This window comes from Asparagus officinalis, chromosome 5, assembly GCF_001876935.1.
Source record: "Asparagus officinalis chromosome 5, Aspof.V1, whole genome shotgun sequence".
NCBI lineage: Eukaryota > Viridiplantae > Streptophyta > Magnoliopsida > Asparagales > Asparagaceae > Asparagus > Asparagus officinalis.
Window position 1 is genome coordinate 101,923,911 of NC_033798.1, and position 19,098 is coordinate 101,943,008.

At 40.1% G+C, this 19,098-nt stretch overlaps 3 protein-coding genes across 5 annotated transcripts; 1 reads left to right on the top strand and 2 right to left on the bottom strand.

Annotated features, from left to right (window-relative positions):
* On the top strand, positions 110–1,006 carry LOC109842269 (pentatricopeptide repeat-containing protein At3g61360). The gene has a single exon (XM_020411167.1). The coding sequence runs from the start codon at positions 110–112 to the stop codon at positions 1,004–1,006; it is 897 nt and encodes a 298-aa protein (XP_020266756.1).
* On the bottom strand, positions 1,170–3,241 carry LOC109840423 (nifU-like protein 3, chloroplastic). Of its 2 annotated transcripts, none has more exons than XM_020409067.1 (4): positions 2,924–3,241; positions 2,723–2,822; positions 2,346–2,626; positions 1,170–1,574 (listed from the first exon to the last, which is right to left on the bottom strand). In XM_020409067.1, the coding sequence occupies exons 1-4, from the start codon at positions 3,017–3,019 to the stop codon at positions 1,383–1,385; spliced, it is 669 nt and encodes a 222-aa protein (XP_020264656.1). In that variant the 5' UTR covers positions 3,020–3,241; the 3' UTR covers positions 1,170–1,382. The 2 variants fall into 2 exon arrangements, with proteins under 2 accessions (XP_020264656.1, XP_020264655.1); XM_020409066.1 differs by having other exon boundaries at positions 2,346–2,635.
* Positions 5,263–7,833, bottom strand: LOC109840424 (probable protein-S-isoprenylcysteine O-methyltransferase). Of its 2 annotated transcripts, XR_002246920.1 has the most exons (6): positions 7,566–7,833; positions 7,248–7,491; positions 6,353–6,481; positions 6,103–6,207; positions 5,834–5,965; positions 5,263–5,503 (listed from the first exon to the last, which is right to left on the bottom strand). XR_002246920.1 is itself a non-coding variant. In XM_020409068.1 (5 exons), exons 1-4 carry the CDS (start codon positions 7,819–7,821, stop codon positions 6,117–6,119), a joined length of 720 nt encoding a protein of 239 aa, XP_020264657.1. In that variant the 5' UTR covers positions 7,822–7,833; the 3' UTR covers positions 5,524–5,965; positions 6,103–6,116. The 2 variants fall into 2 exon arrangements, 1 of the variants encoding a protein (XP_020264657.1); XM_020409068.1 differs by lacking the exon at positions 5,263–5,503 and having other exon boundaries at positions 5,524–5,965.

The window sequence follows — 19,098 nt, forward strand, 5'->3', positions numbered from 1 at the left end:
TCTGACGTCGTCACCCGCCTCGCCAAGCTCATAAACTCCACTCCCCTCCCCTCCCTCGGCACCCTCCACCGCCACCAAATCCTCCCCCGTCTCCCCTTCGCTCGGCAGGATGCCCGACGCCCGGGCCGCCTTCAACCTCCTCCACTCCCGCTTCCCCCCTAATTCGAGAACCTTGAACACGCTGTTGCTGGGGTTTAAGCTCTCGGGGAATTTACTCGCGTTTGATCTGTTCTACAACGATGCGGTCGTCAGGGGGTTCGAGCCTGACGTTGTCACTTACAACATCAGGATTGACGCGTATTGTAAGAAGAGGAGGTTGGACGAGGCTGTTCTGACGACGCTGATACACGGGGCGGGGATCGCGAGGAATCCCTTCCGCGCGCGAAGGGTGTTTGATGAAATTACCGAGAGAGGGTTGGAGGTTGATAGGGGGGCTTATAACGCGCTTATGGGAGCCGTTGTTAGGGTTGGAGATTTGAAGGGTGGGGTTGGGATAATGGATGAGATGGAGAGGAAAGACGTTGGGGTTGATGATGTGAGTTACTATACTTTGTTTTGTGGGATGAAGAAGGCCGGAGATTTCGATGGGGTTTGTGAGGTTTATAGGAAGATGAAGGAGAGGGACTACGTGCCTAGGGTTCGAACGGTGATGCTCTTAATGAAGTATTTTTGTGAGAAGAGGAGGTCGGACTTAGGGCTAGAGATGTGGGATTATTTGGTGGATAAAGGGTGTTGCCCTCATCGGCACGCGTTGGATTTGTTGGTGATTGGATTGTGTTGCAGTGGGAAGGTGGCGGAGGCGTTCGAGTGTTTTAAGCAGGTGGTTGAGAGAGGGAGATTGCCATCGGAGAGGAGCTTTATGGTGTTGGAGGGGGCTTTGGGCAAGTTGAAGGAGCTGGAGAAGGTTGAAGAGATGAAGAAGATGATGGAGAGCCTGGGAGGGATCGGGGAGTCTCAGTCGATGGACCATGATGAGGAGGAGGAGAGTTTTTCTGACTGTAAATAGGGAGGCTTAGGTCATTGACTCTTTATTTACGAAGAGCCTCAATTGCTTGGGTTTCTCAGCGATTACAGCAAGAGGATCGACAGACATTTCGAGGATCCCTCAATGTCGAGCGATGGAAAAATGTCCACTGTCTAAGTAAGTTATGGCGCAGAGGCATGAAAAATTTAGACCCATGTAATACTCCAGTCCATTTCGATATGTTACAAGCAAAAATGTCTACAAATGTTTTCTTGAGTAACAACATGTTTGGTTACATATGTACCAGAGTTCTTGAAATGATTTTATGAAGTAATAAAATTTAGAACTCGCAATTGCTCATCCTACAATAGTATGAACTTTGAGTGCTCTCAGAATGTATTGAACTATTGATATATTGTTATTCGACGAGTTGCACAGAAGCAATGGAAGGTATTTTTTCTTTGAGTTTTTGTGTTAGGGCTACACGAACGGTCATGACTTCTGCCGCAGGTCCGCTCAGTCTGACCTGAACCATGTAGCCATTTATCTGCCCAAGCTCCAGTATGCCTCCTCCTGTGCCTGCTAGATATGGTCTAATCTCCGAAAGAACCTGAAAGAATTACTTCAAGTTAGATTCTTACTAGTTCACTTGAGATAGGGGAATTGTGACAAAAACGAAGGCAGAAGCTCTATAGAATAATTAAATTTTTTTAATGATTCAATATCAGAGGGGGTTCATTCCCTAATTTAGAATACTGCTAATATTTTGAGTTGTATAGAGAATGTATAACAAATGCTGGAAAAAAAATAGAAATGTGAAGTTGAAGCTGAATTGGTTGCATTAAACATATTGTTCATCCATAATGGAGTTAGAATACTCAGAAATAGATAGAAAGGGGGAAATGGAGGTGTAAAACATTGAAATTATTCGTCCCTAGTTCCCTGGAGACAGCAATTTGATGGGAAACTAAGGCAGAAGCTCTCTAATTGAGAAGTATTTTATGAGTAGATGCCCCATGGAGTGCATTCCTTAAATGGAAGAATCTTTTGATAATGCAAAATATTGTGTTTATATTGAATGTGCCGCAAATTTCTGAACAAGTTGAGAAATTTGTTGGCGCGCAACTTTCATTGCAGAAATTCTGGACATGAATATGACTGATAGAGTGAATCTAAGTTCATTACAGGAGTTGTGTAGAATTTGGGAAGACCATGGAACTCAAGAGAGATGAATTAATTCACTCATGAGCTAAAAGAATAATGTCCACAACTTGTTCTTATCATAGTACGTGATCGTTTTAGAGCTAGCTAAAGCAATAGCAGTGAAAAAAACAAATTTTGCAGTTATATTGAACTTTTTAAGTCTAAAATAAGTCTCAACCTTTTCGACATTCTCCTCATTGAGTTCAAGTCCAGTTTCAGTATCATGGATCTGCTCAACTTCCAAAATCTCTGGAATCTTATCCCTGAGTCTTGTTTCTATGCCCATCTTCAACGTCATTGTTGAGCTCGGGCATGACCCGCAAGCCCCTTGAAGCTTCAAGACCACAACAAGACCATCTATTTCATGAAGAGCCACATTGCCTCCATCTGCCATTAGTCCAGGCCTCACCTCATCCAAAACCTTCTCAACATTTTCTTCAGTCAATGGCATAACACAAACTGGTAATACTGAAAATTAAATTCAATAGAAACCATGAAGTATAATAATCCGAACGAATATATTGGCGTACGCCCAAAAAGAGGATATTTCTTTACCCGGTCTTCTCCTCCTACTATGATTCAAAGAGAGATGAAAATTGTGCCTGATATTGAATTGGCCTCTGCAGAATGAGCTCTGTTTTGATGAGAAAGAAAACTGCAGTAGAATTTGATGAGATGGGTTATTAACGTTCTTGATATAGTATCAGTAAGTTACGGAATATGGTAATTTTAGTGCGTAAGAACGAGTTAGAGTACCTTGTGAAGGGCTACATGGGAAGTTGATAAGTGCTCAGATGAAGGAGAAAATAGGTTGATTGCTGCTGCAGCTCTAGCTGTTGCATTTAGGCCCATATTGTGATTCTCTCTCTCTCTCCCTCTCTCTCTCTCTCTCTCTCTGGGTCTACTTACAAGGAGAAGCCATTAGAGGACCTGGGAATTGTAAAGAGAGAGCTGAAGGGGGAAGAAAGCTGGTTGATTTTCTTAGTAGTCTCTCTCTCTCTCTCTCTCTCTCTCTCTCTGTGCTTGTGTGATGGGAGAGATTTTGGTTGGCTGGGGTTGGGCTGAAGTTTGTTACTTGTGGATAGCAGGCCGTTTCTTTTGAGTCTGGATACCCCGCATAAAAAAGTTACATGCGATCACCCAAAGCCAAAAAAAATCATGCAGCCCCTATAGAAACTATCACACGTCAAAGAGGACATTACATCTAAATATTTTAAATCTCGACGTTCATATCTACTGGCAGGGGCCAAGAAATTTAGCAAAGAGGGTCCAAAAAACTTAAAAACACGGTAACGTATAAAAAAATAAAAACTTGCATAATTAATTAGCATCTGAAGATCATTACGAAACGAGACTTGTTTCTAATTAGAATATAGTGTTTACGATGGCATTTTTCTTGCCTTTATTTCTTAAAGCTGTTTCATTATATTTGTAAATCAATGTTATAAATTATATTTGTAGACACTTAAGCTCCACGTTTTGGTCTACAGTTCACAAAATTATCTTCCATGTTTAGAATCGCTGTCTCGTGCAAATTACAATAATTGCGTAAAAAAAACGAGGAGGATTATTATTTTTTGTTCGAGAGATTTACAATTTAGCACTTATAGTTATTATATATTAATGGATTGATTGCACCTAAAATATACCTTATAGTTTCCTCTACTTTGCACTTATGTACCCTCAATTTTTTTGGCAACACTTGTATACCCTCAAGTTTTTAACACCTACACTTATCGTCTTATCCACACTCATTTGTTTTCGACAATACTTATATTGCCTTAAAGTTTTTAAAACTTGCACTTAAATATCCTCAAATTTCTAAAACTTGCACTTAAATACTCTCAGTTATGCAAATGTGAATATTTCCACTTGGAAATTCTCATGTGAACTTTCATGCTAATTTAGAACTTTTTTAACTCTTATATTTGTTAAAATTAATGTTAGGCATATTCAAATCCTATTTTAGAATAGAATTTGGACAGTTTAAACAGTAAATTTAATTAAAAAAGGGTTATAAGTTTTGAAATTGGTATGTTGCATGGAAACTTTTTTCTTTTTCTTTTTTTTTTGGGGTGGGTGGGTGTCTGTGTGGTGGTGGTGGTGGTGGGGGTTGCATAACTGAAGATATATAAGGCAAGTTTTAAAAACTTTAGGGTATATAAGTGCAAGTTTAAAAAACCTTTAACATATATAAGAGCTCTAAAAAATAAGTGAGGATATATAAGTGCAAGTTTTAGTTTGCAACAAAATAATTGAGTATATATAAATGCAAGGTAGAGGAAACTATAGGGTATTTAAGTGCAACTAAGTGTATACCCTGTACTTTTTAATAGGTGTCTTTTTCTTGTGCCTATATGGTTCCGCTCTTGTTCATATCACTAATATCTATCAATAACATTTATCAGTTCAGTTGTGATTATACTGCTAGCGACTTCATTGGTAAACATATAACTTTATTAATAATGACTATACCGATAGATATATGTACTGACATCAATTGCATTGATATGTTAGATGCCATCCTTTTCTTTCTTTCAACTTCCTTCGAGAGCTCTCTAAGACAATCCTACACCTCCCTTTTGTCGAAAGACCACCATACAGGGCCCTTCATCGAATTTCATATAGAAAGGATGTCCAACTACAAAATCTAAAACGACTCCCCCAGCATATAAAATACCGTTACAATCATAATATGTATCAGGCTATTGTATCAATGCAATTATCGACTTCAAAATCAGTGCCTGGGCTATTGTATCAATGCATATAAAACAACTCTTATTACCTTTTGCAGAAAACTTGGGATGCCTGATAGGACTTGTCAAACTAAAGCCCTAGTTCGTCCTGTTCCTCTCTTGATTCTATGAAATTTTTATTCCTAACAAAAGGGGCAGCCCAATCCACGGGCCTTGGCAATCTTGCATTGTAAATGAATTCGCAGGATTGGAAACGATCAATGATACTAGTTGATAAATAAACTACCGTCGAGCATCCAACTTAAAAAATAAAATAACTGGGGAAGTATTTGCATCGACAGTGTTCTCTCTTTAAGTTTTCTCCTGTAAGCAATAGGGGTTCAGAATAGTCAACAAGAATAGGAAAAGAAAAAAGAATTTAAATGATACACGAATAAGTATTTATGGTTTTCCTAAAAACTTCATCAGAATAATAAACAACGCCAAAAGGAAATGGATATACGATGGAAAAAAAAAAAAAATCTTGAAACGGACCCTAAAACGTCTTCAAAAATTAACAACTTCTATATCCATAACATGTCCGCTGTGCTGCCGCAGATCGCATAAATCCTTACCACAAACTTGCCCGTGTTTTGGGTTCCTAACAAAGGCATCACAGAATTTTAAGAATCACCAGATATTGAAATTACTTTGAAGTGCTAACAGTAAACAATAATGCCCTCAATACATGGAGATGTTGGCTAATATGAATATACAAGAAAATTTTGAAAGATCGTAACGTTCCAATATAAGCAAGATTGGGCCTGGCACCCGGCCTCAGCATCCACACCAGTACCTCACTGCATTAGCCTCTAACAAATCGAGCACCGAGTAAATAGACCATTTAAAGCTAATTTAAGATGCTCAAGTTCATATCCTTTCTATCCTCAGGATCACCAAATAGAAAGCTTGATCTCTAATTATTCTCTACCTGTTTCCATCCATCCTGTTGGCTCTGTAAATAAATTAAACTTTTGCCATATGCTATGCAGTCCTCTGGGGAGCCAGCTCATGTAATTTAGTGAGACCAACAAAAATTCTCTACACTTGATAATAGGCCTACCTGCATCCACAGAATACCTAAGATAATTTCATATAATTTTAGACAGTTTCTATATTTATTTACTAACTGATGATAGAAATCATCGTTAAGGATCAATGGACGAATAAACTGAATAAAGAGTGAAAGTATACTCTTACAATTTGGCAGGCATTCATTTTATAAAAGGAAGACCAGAAGGAACACGCCGTGCATATTCTATATACTGGGGCCCAAAAAGCTGTCTTAAGAAAAACTCTTCATATCTATTTATAAGTGAAGGATTAACAATTCTAAAGATGAGAACTGTTAAATAATGCTAATAAGCTGTAGGAAAATAAAAAATATTTTGGTTGAACTCAACAATAGATATCAACACAATTAATTCAGAGTATTTCAAGAAAAGGATATGGTATGCGACTTGAGAAGAATCTCCAGGTGACTGCAGCAAATGCAATAGTGCAGAGAGGGTTGCAAAGCATAACCTGGGTTCCAATTGCCCAGATGAAAAAGCCACAATAACTTGGATGGCGCATGTATCTGTTTGATTGCATAAATAAAACATTATAATGTTAGTCACCTTAATTAGTAGGTTGTGATATTAATGGAAAGGAAAGAAAAATCTTATGCAACATTATACCATATTAAAGAACACGTTTTCTTCCAGCCAAACTGGTAAGTTTATCATGTTATGAACAAACAAGATTTTTTCCCCCTTCGACATAGAGAGTCCGGAATACCATAAACAAGCACTCATGTTCTCATTTTAAGTACCATCAAAGCTCTCAAAATTCAAACTCTAGATAGAGCAAAACAAGTTCTAGAAGCAATGCCATGTTAATTAATATAAGCTCCCTTGATAACAGCTTCCTAAAAAGCACCCTTTTATCGGTCTCTTGTGTTTCAAAGAAATGGGACATCTATGGCAAAGATACTAAAGGAAGCCTTTCAGGAGCTATAATCTTTTAATAGAAACCACTTCATCAATGTTTGAGTTCTTACACCAGTGAGTATCTACATTCACTCCTCCAGCTTTTAGAAGATCAATAAATTTCATCGCTTGTAATTTCGGTCACTCGTCAACATCAATTCCAAACATAAGTACCTCAACCAGTCAGCAATTTAGTATCATACTTCAAGAATGTCCTATTAGCTTGCAAACATGAAAATCTTACAATGCATGATATGAACCAAATAATGCCTAGTGTGACTAAACCTACTATTGTTACCATTCAATGTGGGGTATACTAACAAAATGACACCCGAAAAATTAAGGGTCTTTTAGAATTATGATCATATAAATTACCTATAAATCCCATGAGTAATCAAGTGATGATCTTGATCATAGTGCACTCTAATATTATGCGTGAAGGATCGACGAGCTGTCACTATGGCAGCTTTCCTAACGATCTCCCCCAACAAAACCATCAAAACACCAACGCCGCTGATCCAACGATGCTCCTTCAATTCTGGAAACAGAACCACCTCTGACAAGTACTCCAACAGAGCGCAGGCCATCGCGATCACATACTGCTTGCTGATCAAGAGCGCTGCAATAAATGCCCAATGATCAAACTTGTAACAAAGAAAAAGTTGAAAATTTTACGAGACTCAAAGAACTTACAGCTGACGGCGACGTTGGATCGGCCGTGAAAGAAAACGGCGAGGGCGTACTCGGATCCGTGGAAGAAGAGGATGGCGGCGAGGAATTGGGAGAGATGAGAGATGGAGGTGGGACCCATGGCCGTCTCCGCCGCAATTAGGAGAGATCTGATCGTCTCGCCGGCGATCTCGGCTGCGATTTTAGGGTTTCGGTATTTAGGGTTTAGTTGGGGCGATATCGGTCTACAGGAGTGAAATGTTTTACGAGTATTGCCCATTGATAAGCGGATCCGGGTTCACATACACACCTGCATACTTGAATGTGTGAGACTTGGGGGCAGTTTTACAAATAATGAGATTTAGAGAATATTTTTGCAAATATTGATCATTAAGGATATATGTGCAAATAAATTGTGTTTGAGTAAAACTGGGCCAGCACCGGCCTTCTAATATCAAATTTGGCCTCTTAAACTGGTATTTTTTTTTTACCACCTCCTCACTGATCCAAAACAGAACTGATTTAGTTTTAAAATAGGGTTAGGACCGACCAGGGCCTAATTTTGGGGTGATTGCCACAAAAAAGTTTGGGCGCATGCTCAACTTTAATGTAAATGTCAATTATCTGGTTAATGTAATTTACACCACAACACAAGAAAAACCATAGCAATGACAAAAAATTTTACGTAGGAAAAGGATATACAACTAATGAATTTACCATGTATCAGTTGTTAACTGTACTTTCGAAGTTTGCATATGAAGCTGGATTTCGAAGGGTGATTCGCTACTAAACAACTAGCACCTAACAACATTTTAAACCGCAGCTAGCAACATTTTCTAAACGTTATTATACTGGAAAACAACGTTTGAACAAACGCTGGTTTGGCAACTTCAGCTAACAGACAACAAGGAAGTTTTAGGAAACATCAACGCATCCCAACGTTGGTAGCAAACGTTGCTGTTGGTGCCCACATTTTGCTACAAACGTTGGGGCTTGAGGCCCACGTTTGCAAAGCAAAGTGTTGGGACTGGGTGCCTCGATACACGTATACGTGATAATTAATTCTTTTAGCAGCTGCTCTATTTAGATTTTTTTTTCCTGCCCCACATACACACAAATATCTGCTTTCATCAATGCAAATAATTTAATTCTGTGTGTATGTAATTCAATGCCAATGTGGCTATAAAAAGGAAAAAAAGAAGCAACTTTGAAGTGAAAGTTTTAGATAGAAAGCAAAAGATATATGCAATGGGGATTGCATCGTTGGATTAAATATCTGGTCAAAGGCGTGATTCAGATATCATTCAGGATGAGAAAAGAAGTTATATAATTTTATCTTTATGAATACTGACTAATGGGCTAATATTCTTATAACAAATAACTAACTATCCCACTTTGCTATATATACAAGCACTTGATATGAAAACTGTCAAACCTAGACTTAGGACACGAAGAGTGCGTTGCTGCAATTTAAGATATGACAGGTGATATCGTAAACAAGGAATGTGAGGACAAGAAAGATAATGAGATAGAGCAAACACATCGTTTACAAAGTTTCTCGTATCCCTCTCCTTTCACTATCATGTTCCCTTATTAACCAGTGAGATTATAGAGCAGGTACTAATATTGACGATTGATGCATTTCACTTGAAAGACACAATGTAGCGAAACCTTGGATAAAAATGACACTTGGGGCGGTTATTGCGCTTAAATCATTTTCCTGATTCCGTATCTTGGAAATCATATGAATAATGGAAAAACCCCATGAAAGGAAGATTAATGACTCGTATAAATTACTTAACGGAAAATGTCTCGAAGAAATCCAACGAGTAACTAATAATCCTGTTATAAAAAATAGTAGCTATCATTCCTTTTTCCGACGAATCCCTACAAGCATTTTATAACTACTGCCAAACCTAGACTTAGGACATGGAGAGTGCGTTGCTACAATTTAAGATATGACATGAGATACCGTAAACAAGGAATGAGAGGACAAAGAAGATAATGAGATAGAGCAAACACATCGTCTACAAAGTTTTCTTATCCCTCTCTTTTCACTATTATGTTCCCTTATTTCTTTTATTACCTTTTGCTTTTCCAAATTGTCATCCCAAAAATATATAATGTTGTTAGTCTAAAGTGTAGACCCAAAGTTTGAAGCCAAGCTGGAATCAAAATGACGAAGAAAAACTGTCAGACAGATCCACGGTCGATCGCGAGTCTGCGGCGGTCGATCGCGAACGTGCACAAGAGCTCAGGAGGAGCTGGATCCGAAGACGGTCGACCGCGGCGGTCGATCGCGCCAACCCTGTAGGATTTTTGGTCTCGAGTTTTTGATACGGTCGACCGCAATTGGTGTGCGGTCGACCGCGATACCTGTGCGGTCGACCGCGATACCTGCACGGTCGACCGCCACGGTCGACCGCGACGCAGTTTGACAGTTTCCTAATCTGTTTTGGGTTCTGTATCTTTTGGGATTCTATATATATACCTAAACGTTTTAGGGTTTAACAAGAACACGAAAAAGAGAGCTTTTGACGGTAGAAAAAGAGAGAGAATCTCAGAGAGATAAAACCCTAGTTTGAGAGCTTATATTTCTTCTTCAATTAATAAAAGAGTTGTGTGGTGTGGCTCCCAAGGACGTAGGCACGTTGCCGAACCTCATTAAATCTCTGTGTTCGTCTCCTTTATTGTTTCTACAAGTTTTGATCTTTATTTGTGGTAAATTTTCCTACTTTCCTACTTTCAACACAAGGTCCGGAAGGGCAAGGGTTCGATTTGATTGTTTCGAATCCCCAACAACTGGTATCAGAGCTTCGTTCAGCAATTTATGTGAAAGCCATGGCAGAGAAAATCAAATCAAAGATCGAGAAGTTTGACGGCTCAGACTTCGCCTACTAAAAGTCGCAGATGGAGGACTATCTATACCAGAAGAACTTGTATCGCCCGCTGATGGGCAAGGAAAAGGGACAGAAGAAAGAGGAGTCAGATGGTGATTGGGAGATACTGGATAGGAAGGCTCTAGGACAAATCCGGTTGTCGTTCGCCAAATCAGTAGCCCACAATATCTTGAAGGAGAAGACGACAGTGGGGCTTATGGAAGCGCTAGCGAAGATGTACGAGCAACCATTGGCAGTAAACAAGGTGCATCTCGTCAAGATTCTTTTCAATCTCAAGATGGTAGAAGGACGGTCCTTCACGATGTATCTCAGCGAGTTCAACACGATTGTTGATCAGCTTATCTCCGTAGACATCACATTTGATGACAAAGTGCAGGCCCTACTGTTACTATCACAGTTGCCGGATAGTTGGGCAGGTTGTGTGACGGCAATCAGCAATTCGATGGGCAAAGAGAAGTTGAAGCTGAGTGAGGTGGTTAGCATGATTCTATCCGAGGAGGTTAGAAGGAAATCGTCTGAATCAGAAGGTTCAGGTTCAGCCCTAAATTTCGAATAAAGAGGCAGAAACCAGAAGAAAGGAAACCAGAACAGGAATCGGTCGAAGTCGAAGAAGAGACCAAACTCAAAGGTTAGGCCTATCAAAGGGAAGTGTTGGAACTACGGCCAGGAGGGCCATATGTCTTCAGTCTGCAAGAGTCCAAAGAAGGATGCGGGTGAGCAGGAGGCTCATATCGTGCAGGATGCTTTGATCCTTGCTATGGATAGCGACTTGGATTCTTGGGTCATCGACTCAGGAGCCTCTTTCCATGCTACTACTAACAGGAAGCTCTTTCAGAACTATGTAGCAGGGGACTTTAAAAAAATATATTAGGGGAATAACGAGCCTTGTAATATTGTTGGAAAGGGTGAAGTGCAGTTTCAGATGAAGGGCTCTAAGTGGACCTTGAAGAATGTGAGACACATGCCGAAGCTAAAGAGAAATATTGTTTCGGTAGGACAGCTTGGAGCAGAATACTATGTTTCGATATTCACAGGGGATTCGTAGAGAATCTCCAACGGTACAATGGTTTTTGCTCGAGGTAACAAACTAGGAACTCTCTACCTCACATTACATGCGAGTGGCACCCTCGCAGTTGTAGCTAGCAAAGAAAGTACAGATCTGTGGCACAACAGGCTAGGGCATATGAGCGAGAAGGGGATGGAGATCTTACATTCATAGGGAAAGCTAACCGGGATAGATTCCGTGGAAGTTGGGATTTGTGAAGACTGCATCTTTGGGAAGCAGAAGAGAGTTAGTTTCCAGAAAGGTGAAAGGTCACCTAAGGCTCAGAAGCTAGAGTTGATTCATACAGATGTATGGGGTCCAGTCAGTGTGTCTTCTTTTGGTGGTTCGAGATATTATGTCACTTTCATCGACGATCACTCGAGGAAGGTGTGAGTTTACTTCATGAAGCACAAGTCAGAGGTGTTCGGAGTCTTCAAGAAGTGGAAAGTCATGGTGGAGAACGAGACAGATCTGAAGGTGAAGTGTCTGAGATCGGACAATGGTGGAGAATACGAGTTGGAGGAGTTCAAGAGGTTCTGTGCTACGAACGGTATTCGGTTAGAGAGGACTACTCCAGGGACGTCATAGCAGAACGACATTGTAGAGAGGATGAACAGAACCTTGACAGAGCGTGCCAGGAGCATGCGATTACATGTAGGTCTGCCTAAGACATTTTGAACGGATGCGGTGCATACGACAGCTTACCTTATTAATCACGGACCATCAGTTCCATTGGATTTTGGGATTCCAGAGGAGGTTTGGAGTGGAAAGAAGATAAATCTCTCACACTTACGAGTATTTGGTTGCGTGGCTTATGTTCATATCAGTGACCACATCAGAGACAAGCTAGAGGCTAAGTCACAGAAGTGCACATTCATTAGATACGACATTGATGAGTTCGAGTATCACCTTTGGGATGAGAAAAACAGGAAGATCATCAGAAGCAGGGACGTGATATTTAATGAGGATGTGATGTACAAGAATAGGGAAAATACCAAGGATAGCCAAAGTAGTGGGAGCAGCACTACGGATACAGGTGGATCCGAGTACATGGATTTAGAGAAACTTCCAGATAGGGGTGATGATGTTTGTTCTGACCATAGAAAGGAGGAAGCTCCAGGTGCAGAAGCAACTACCCAGGGTGTGGAGCTTAGAAGGTCATCCAGGGTACCCAAACCAAATCCCAGATATCTTTCATCTCTTGACTGCCTATTGTTGACAGATAGCGGTGAGCCGGAATGCTATGAAGAGGCAATGCAAGTGAGTGAATCTCAGCAGTGGGAGCATACTATGTAGGGGGAGATGGATTCTCTACTCACTAATAAGATATGGGAGTTAGCCCAGCTACCTGTATAGAAGAAGGCCTTACATAACAAATAGGTCTACCGGGTCAAGCAGGAGAGTAATGGAAGCAAGAGATTCAAGGTCAGATTAGTAGTGAAGGTGTTTTAACAGCGGGAAGGAGTGGACTACATAGAGATATTTTCCCCTGTTGTGAAGGTCACAACCATCAGAGTGGTGTTGAGTTTGGTAGTTGCAGAAGACCTCTTTCTTGAGTAGTTAGATGTGAAGACTGCCTTTCTTTATGGTGACTTGGATGAAGAAATCTATATGAAGCAGCCTGTTGGCTTCATTGAAGAAGGAAAGGAAGAGATGGTGTGCAAGCTCAAGAAGAGCTTATATGGTTTGAAACAGGCTTCGAGACAGTGGTACAAGAAGTTTGATAACTTCATGCAAAATAATGGCTACAGAAGATGCAATTCGGATCATTGCTGTTATTTCAAGAAGTTCGAGTCCAGCTTCATTATCATGTTATTATATGTTGATGACATGTTGGTAGCAGGATCGTGTTTAGAAGATATAAACAGTTTGAAGAAGCAGCTAGCAAAGGAATTTGCAATGAAGGATCTGGGTACAGCGAAGCAGATTCTAGGGATGTGAATCAGTAGGGATGAAGCTGAAGGGACGTTGAGATTAAGCCAAGCTGAATATATTAAGAATGTACTTCAGAGGTTCAACATGCAGAATGCTAAAGTTGTTAGCACACCCCTTGGAAGTCAGTTCAACATGCAGAATGCTAAAGTTGTTAGCACACCCCTTGGAAGTCAGTTCAAGCTATCTGAGGAGCAATTGCCTAAGACAGATGCAGATAGTTGTTAGCACACCCCTTGGAAGTCAGTTCAAGCTATCTGAGGAGCAATTGCCTAAGACAGATGCAGATAGAGAGCATATGAGCAGAGTGCCACATTCTTTGGCCATTGGGAGTCTCATGTACGCGATGGTTTACACGAGGCCGGACATCGCCCATGTAGTGGGAGTTGTGAGCAAGTTTGCAAGTAATCCAGGGAAGTAGCATTGAGAAGCCGTGAAGTGGATATTACGGTACTTGAGGGGAACAACGAATAAACCACTATGTTTTAGGAGGAAGGAGTTGGTGCTACAGGGATACATGAATGCGGACTTTGCCGGTGATCATGATACGAGGCGAAGCACCACAGAGTATATTTATACCTTAGCGTCGACAGCAGTGAGCTGGGTCTCACGTCTGCAGAAGATTATGACTTTATCTATAACCGAGACTGAGTATGTCGTGGTGACTGAAGCAAGCAAGGAGATGATCTGGTTGAACGGGTGCTTGGGAATTGGATCTGAAGCAAGAAAGAGGAGTTCTTTATTGTGATAGTCAGAGCGCTATACATCTTGCCAAGAATCTAGTATATCATACCAGAACGAAGCACATCGATATAAAATACTATTTTATACGCTCGCTAGTTGAAGACGGAAAGTTGCATTTAATGAAGATTTTGGGGAGTCAAAATCCGACGAACATGTTGACGAAAGCAGTCACCATTAAGAAACTAAAGTTGTACGCAACTTCAGTTGGCCTTCATGAGTAGAAGACGAAGGCAGAGCCACACTACGAGGATTAGCGTGATCGCTGGGTTATTGTTGATTGAAGAAATGATTTTTCCGGGGGGAGAAGATACATGCGAACAAGGGGAGAGTTCGGGTGAGCTCGTTGATGGCACTTTGGTCTCCAAGTGGGAGATTGTTAGTCTAAAGTGTAGACCCAAAGTTTGAAGCTAAACTGGAATCAAAACGATGAAGAAAAATTGTCAGACAGATTCACGGTCGACCGCGAGTCTACGACGGTCGACCGCGAACGTGCACAGGAGCTCAGGAGGAGCTGGATCCGAAGACGGTCGACCGCGTCAACCCTGTAGGATTTTTTGTCTCGGGTTTTTGATACGGTCGATCGCGATACCTGCACGGTCGGCTGTCATGGTCGATCGCGACGCAGTTTGACATTTTCCTAATCTGTTTTGGGTTCTGTATCTTTTGGGATTCTATATATATACCTAAATGTTTTAGGGTTTAGCAAGAACACGAAAAAGAGAGCTTTTGACGGCAGAAAAAGAGAGAGAATCTCAGAAAGATAAAACTCTAGTTTGAGAGCTTGTATTTCTTCTTTAATTAATAAAAGAATTGTGTGGTGTGACTCCCGAGGACGTAGGCACGTTGCCGAACCTCGTTAAATCTGTGTGTTCGTCTCCTTTATTGTTTATATAAGTTTTGATCTTTATTTGTGGTGAATTTTCCTACTTTCCTACTTTTAACACAAGGTCCGGAAGGGCAATGGTTCGATTTGATTGTTTCGAATCCCCAACAAACGTATCCTATATATGTTTTGAAGAGAAATTGAGCCTCTCACAAAATTAGATATGTTTTGGCTTATTCATACATTAATTAATTTAAATATATAATTTTTTAATGTTAGATTTACTAAACAAATATGTTTTTTTAATTTTGTAGAAATGAATAAAGAACCATCTCTTTTAACTTTGAAGAAGAGGATTAAGATGGGAGAAAAAATAATTAAAAATTATTTGAGCTTTTTTTAATATTTTTCTTATTACGTCCTATAATTGGTTGATTGATAAAGAACTTTTTTGGTGATGCATCATTTACCAATAATATTTTTTAAACATTAAATTGTCTTATATCTTAATTTCATTCAAGTTGCATTTAGGTATATTTTCATTATCTTTATTTTATTCATTTATTATGAAAAAATTAGTTTAAATAATTTTAATTTTAATTATAGATTTATATAAGTTTTTCAATATCATTATTTACAGGCAATGACATGTTCTCTAATTTCAATAGAGGTGGGGGGAGGGGGATGTTCAAGTGGTTCGAAAGGGTTTGAGTCATTAGATCTTTTAAATTATATTTGGAGACAAGTAATTGAAATACAATGAAATATAGATGAATTGCAATAAGACTGTGCTTAGCACGAGCTGTTGTGCGTAGCGGAACTCGAATCACACGAAAGTGCACAAACAAGAACAAGATAAATAACTACACCAGCAAAACACAATCACCACAGCAAGACAAACGAATTTTATGTGGTTCGGCAAGTTGTTTACGTCCACGGAGCAAGGAGGGGGGAGTTCTTACTATTAGAAATCAAGAGAATACGAATAGGCTTAAAAATCTCACCAATAAACTCTAGAACAAAGCTTTCTAGATCTCTCACAAATCCTCCCACAAAGGATGCACAATCCTCTCTCAAAAGTCTGCTCAAATTATCATTGCTTAACCCTAATTAATTAGGTTTAGGATTATATACCAACTCAAAACAAAACGGGTCAGGAAACCAAAACTTGACTTAGACCCGACTGGCGGTCGACCGTCAAATTCGTTGCGGTCGACCACCTAGGAACGACAAAGACATAAATCGACTATAGGGTTTGGCGGTCGACCGTGACGGTTGACCGTTCCCTGGCGGTCGACTACGACGGTCGACTGCGACGGTCGACCGTCTCCAACTTCAGAATCTGTCTTCGACCTATGCACGTTTCTGGTCGACAGTTGACTCGCGGTCGACCGGACAGCCTGAAAACTGTCTCTGTGCTGATTTTTCCTGAGCTGTTCGTCGCCGTGTTCACCACCTTTACACGAGCTAAAAGATAATTTAAGATATGACATGAGATATCATAAACAAGGAATATGAGGACAAAGAAGATAATGAGATAGAGCAAACACATCGCCTACAAAGATTCTCGTATCCCTCTCCTTTCACCATCATGTTCCCTTATTTCTTTAACTAGCTTTTGCTTTGCTAACTTGTCACCCCAAAAATATATAATGTATCCTAGATATATTTTGGAGAGAAATTGAGCCACTCACAAAATTAGATGACTAGCGAAGATAGAAAATAAAATCATTTCAAAACTCAAGTTATTATTCGTTTGTTCAATTTTTAAGTGTTGTTTTTTTAAATATTTTTGTTTCCGATATGATTCTACTCACGTATGAATCTGCAACATTCATCACATATTTATATTCCATGGACTCCGTTTAGTAAAACATGATGATATAAATGAATAATGTAGGAATTTTATGGAAAGATACCATTTATATGGTTTGATCCCATAGATGAAAATTAAAACGTGTTTACTTAGTAGTATGTGAGTTTTAGTCCAACATTGACTAACTGAATCCATTTTAGTTAGTTCAAATTAATATACATGTTATATTTTGTATAACAAAGGTATTAGAATTGTACATTTATGTTGGTATATAAGCAAGCGGGCACGTGCGCGCGAGCTCGTGTGTGCGGGCTCATCCTCAGAAGTATTGTGTAGTCGTCAAGGTGTTCAATGGAACGGAGCACTTTTTTGGGCTGCTGCCATCTCATCCTCAAAAGTATTATGCAGACCTAATGACACCATAAATGGGGCATAATTTTTTCATGGTCAGTCCTCTATTTAGAGGGTGATTTGGCAATTTTATAAAGTATCTTGAACTTGAAGTCTATTTGAAATGTTTTTAACAACACTCTGCCCTTATCTTTCATTCATGTGTGTTTTGTTCTATTTATTTTTGGATATATTTTTATTCTTGTTTTTCCTAATAATCTTGAAGAAATTCATATTATCTGGAGTGATGTCTTTTATTTTACGAGTTGGTTCAGGTGCCTTTGCCCCTAAAATGGACATGCTGGATATCAGAAAAGTTCACAAGTCAGTTCTTCAAACGTTGGCAGCGACATATGAAGATTTGGCTGACAACTAAGGGGCTATGGGCAATAACACCAACAGATTGCCCAAAACTCGATGAAAAAGATCCTAATAGTGCAGATAAAATTGGACAGTGAGCAGAGAAGGGTCAAATAGCCAGAGGATGTATTTTGTTGGCAATGTCCAACATGCTCTTTAATGTCTATTGTTTTTCTTTGGCCACTACAAAGGCACTATGGGATGAACTAGATAAAAAAATATGTTGATGTCCGTGAACACACAGTCGAAGAGGGTCTTCCGTTGATGACGAAGGTTGGGGGAATAAGAGATGGGGCCGACTCCTCCTCCGACTCTACGCCCGATTCTGAGCGCGCGGGGTGGACTGATAGCCTGCACATGTAAGAATCGCAGGAGTACAGGGTTAATTTCTCCCGTGGTACCTCCGACGGTCAAGTGAGCCGATGAGCTTGAGGAGGGTTTATTGAGAGGTCCCTGGGCCATTGAAGTCCTTGCAGGGGGTTCCTCCTATGGAGTTATTAAATTTTCTTCTTATGTAAAAAAGAAGATTCAGAGCTTTTTTCAAGAAGTAGTCGAAAAGAATCCTCCCTCTTTTTACCTTATTTCCCTCCTTTTATAGTCCATCGACTCTGGGAGTTTGACCCTTCGGCTTTGACTATGCACAGGAGGTGGTTGAGGGGTGAGCTGGAGGCTGAGTCATCTTTCTCCTTCCAAGTGTCGATTGGCGATTGGAAGGGAAGTCATTCGAATGTAGGAGAGAGATGTCCTCTTAGTATCCTGGATTTGACGAATGAGGCAGGACAGAAGATATGATCGTTATTCGGTCATCCTTCCCTCTCCAGATGGCGGTTGGTGATTAGAGGGGAAGTCATTCGAGCCCAAAAAAGCATCATGGTGATCCCAGAGAAGTGACTTGTGAGTAGAATAAGCGGCTTGTGCAGGGGATTTGTCAGAGCAGAGATCTTGATGGGACTGATCAGTGCTGTTACGTTGATTGACATCTGAGGTGAACTTAGCTGGATCTTATCCCCTTAGTAGAGGCGAGTCGGTTCGTGAGTTGTCTTCGTGATTTCCCGAATCGATAGCTGAGCTAGTGAGACTCGGGTCGAGTGTATAGTCGAGACGTCTGCTTGATGAGTCGTCTTGATTACGAGGGACCGACTGGTCCCGCACTTCGAGTCAGTAATGATGATCCTTAGTCAAAAGTGACTCGTCTGCTTTACTTGCCGATAGACTTGCCCTTGGCTGGGCTTTTGAGCCTCTAAGCTGGTTTGGACCATGGCTTTTAGCCCATGCAGACAATCTTTTGGTATTTTTATCTTTAGATGATAAATTACCATAACAAAATATAATACTAAAGACCTCGATCTTGGAAAATATTTTGTGTCCAAGTTCTTAAAGTTTCAAATGGTCAAGGATAAATCTGTAACAGAACAAGAATATGAACTTCTGCTCATTCTTCATGAGGAGGGGGGAGTTCTTACTATTAGAAATCAAGAGAATACGAATAGGCTTAAAAATCTCACCAATAAACTCTAGAACAAAGCTTTCTAGATCTCTCACAAATC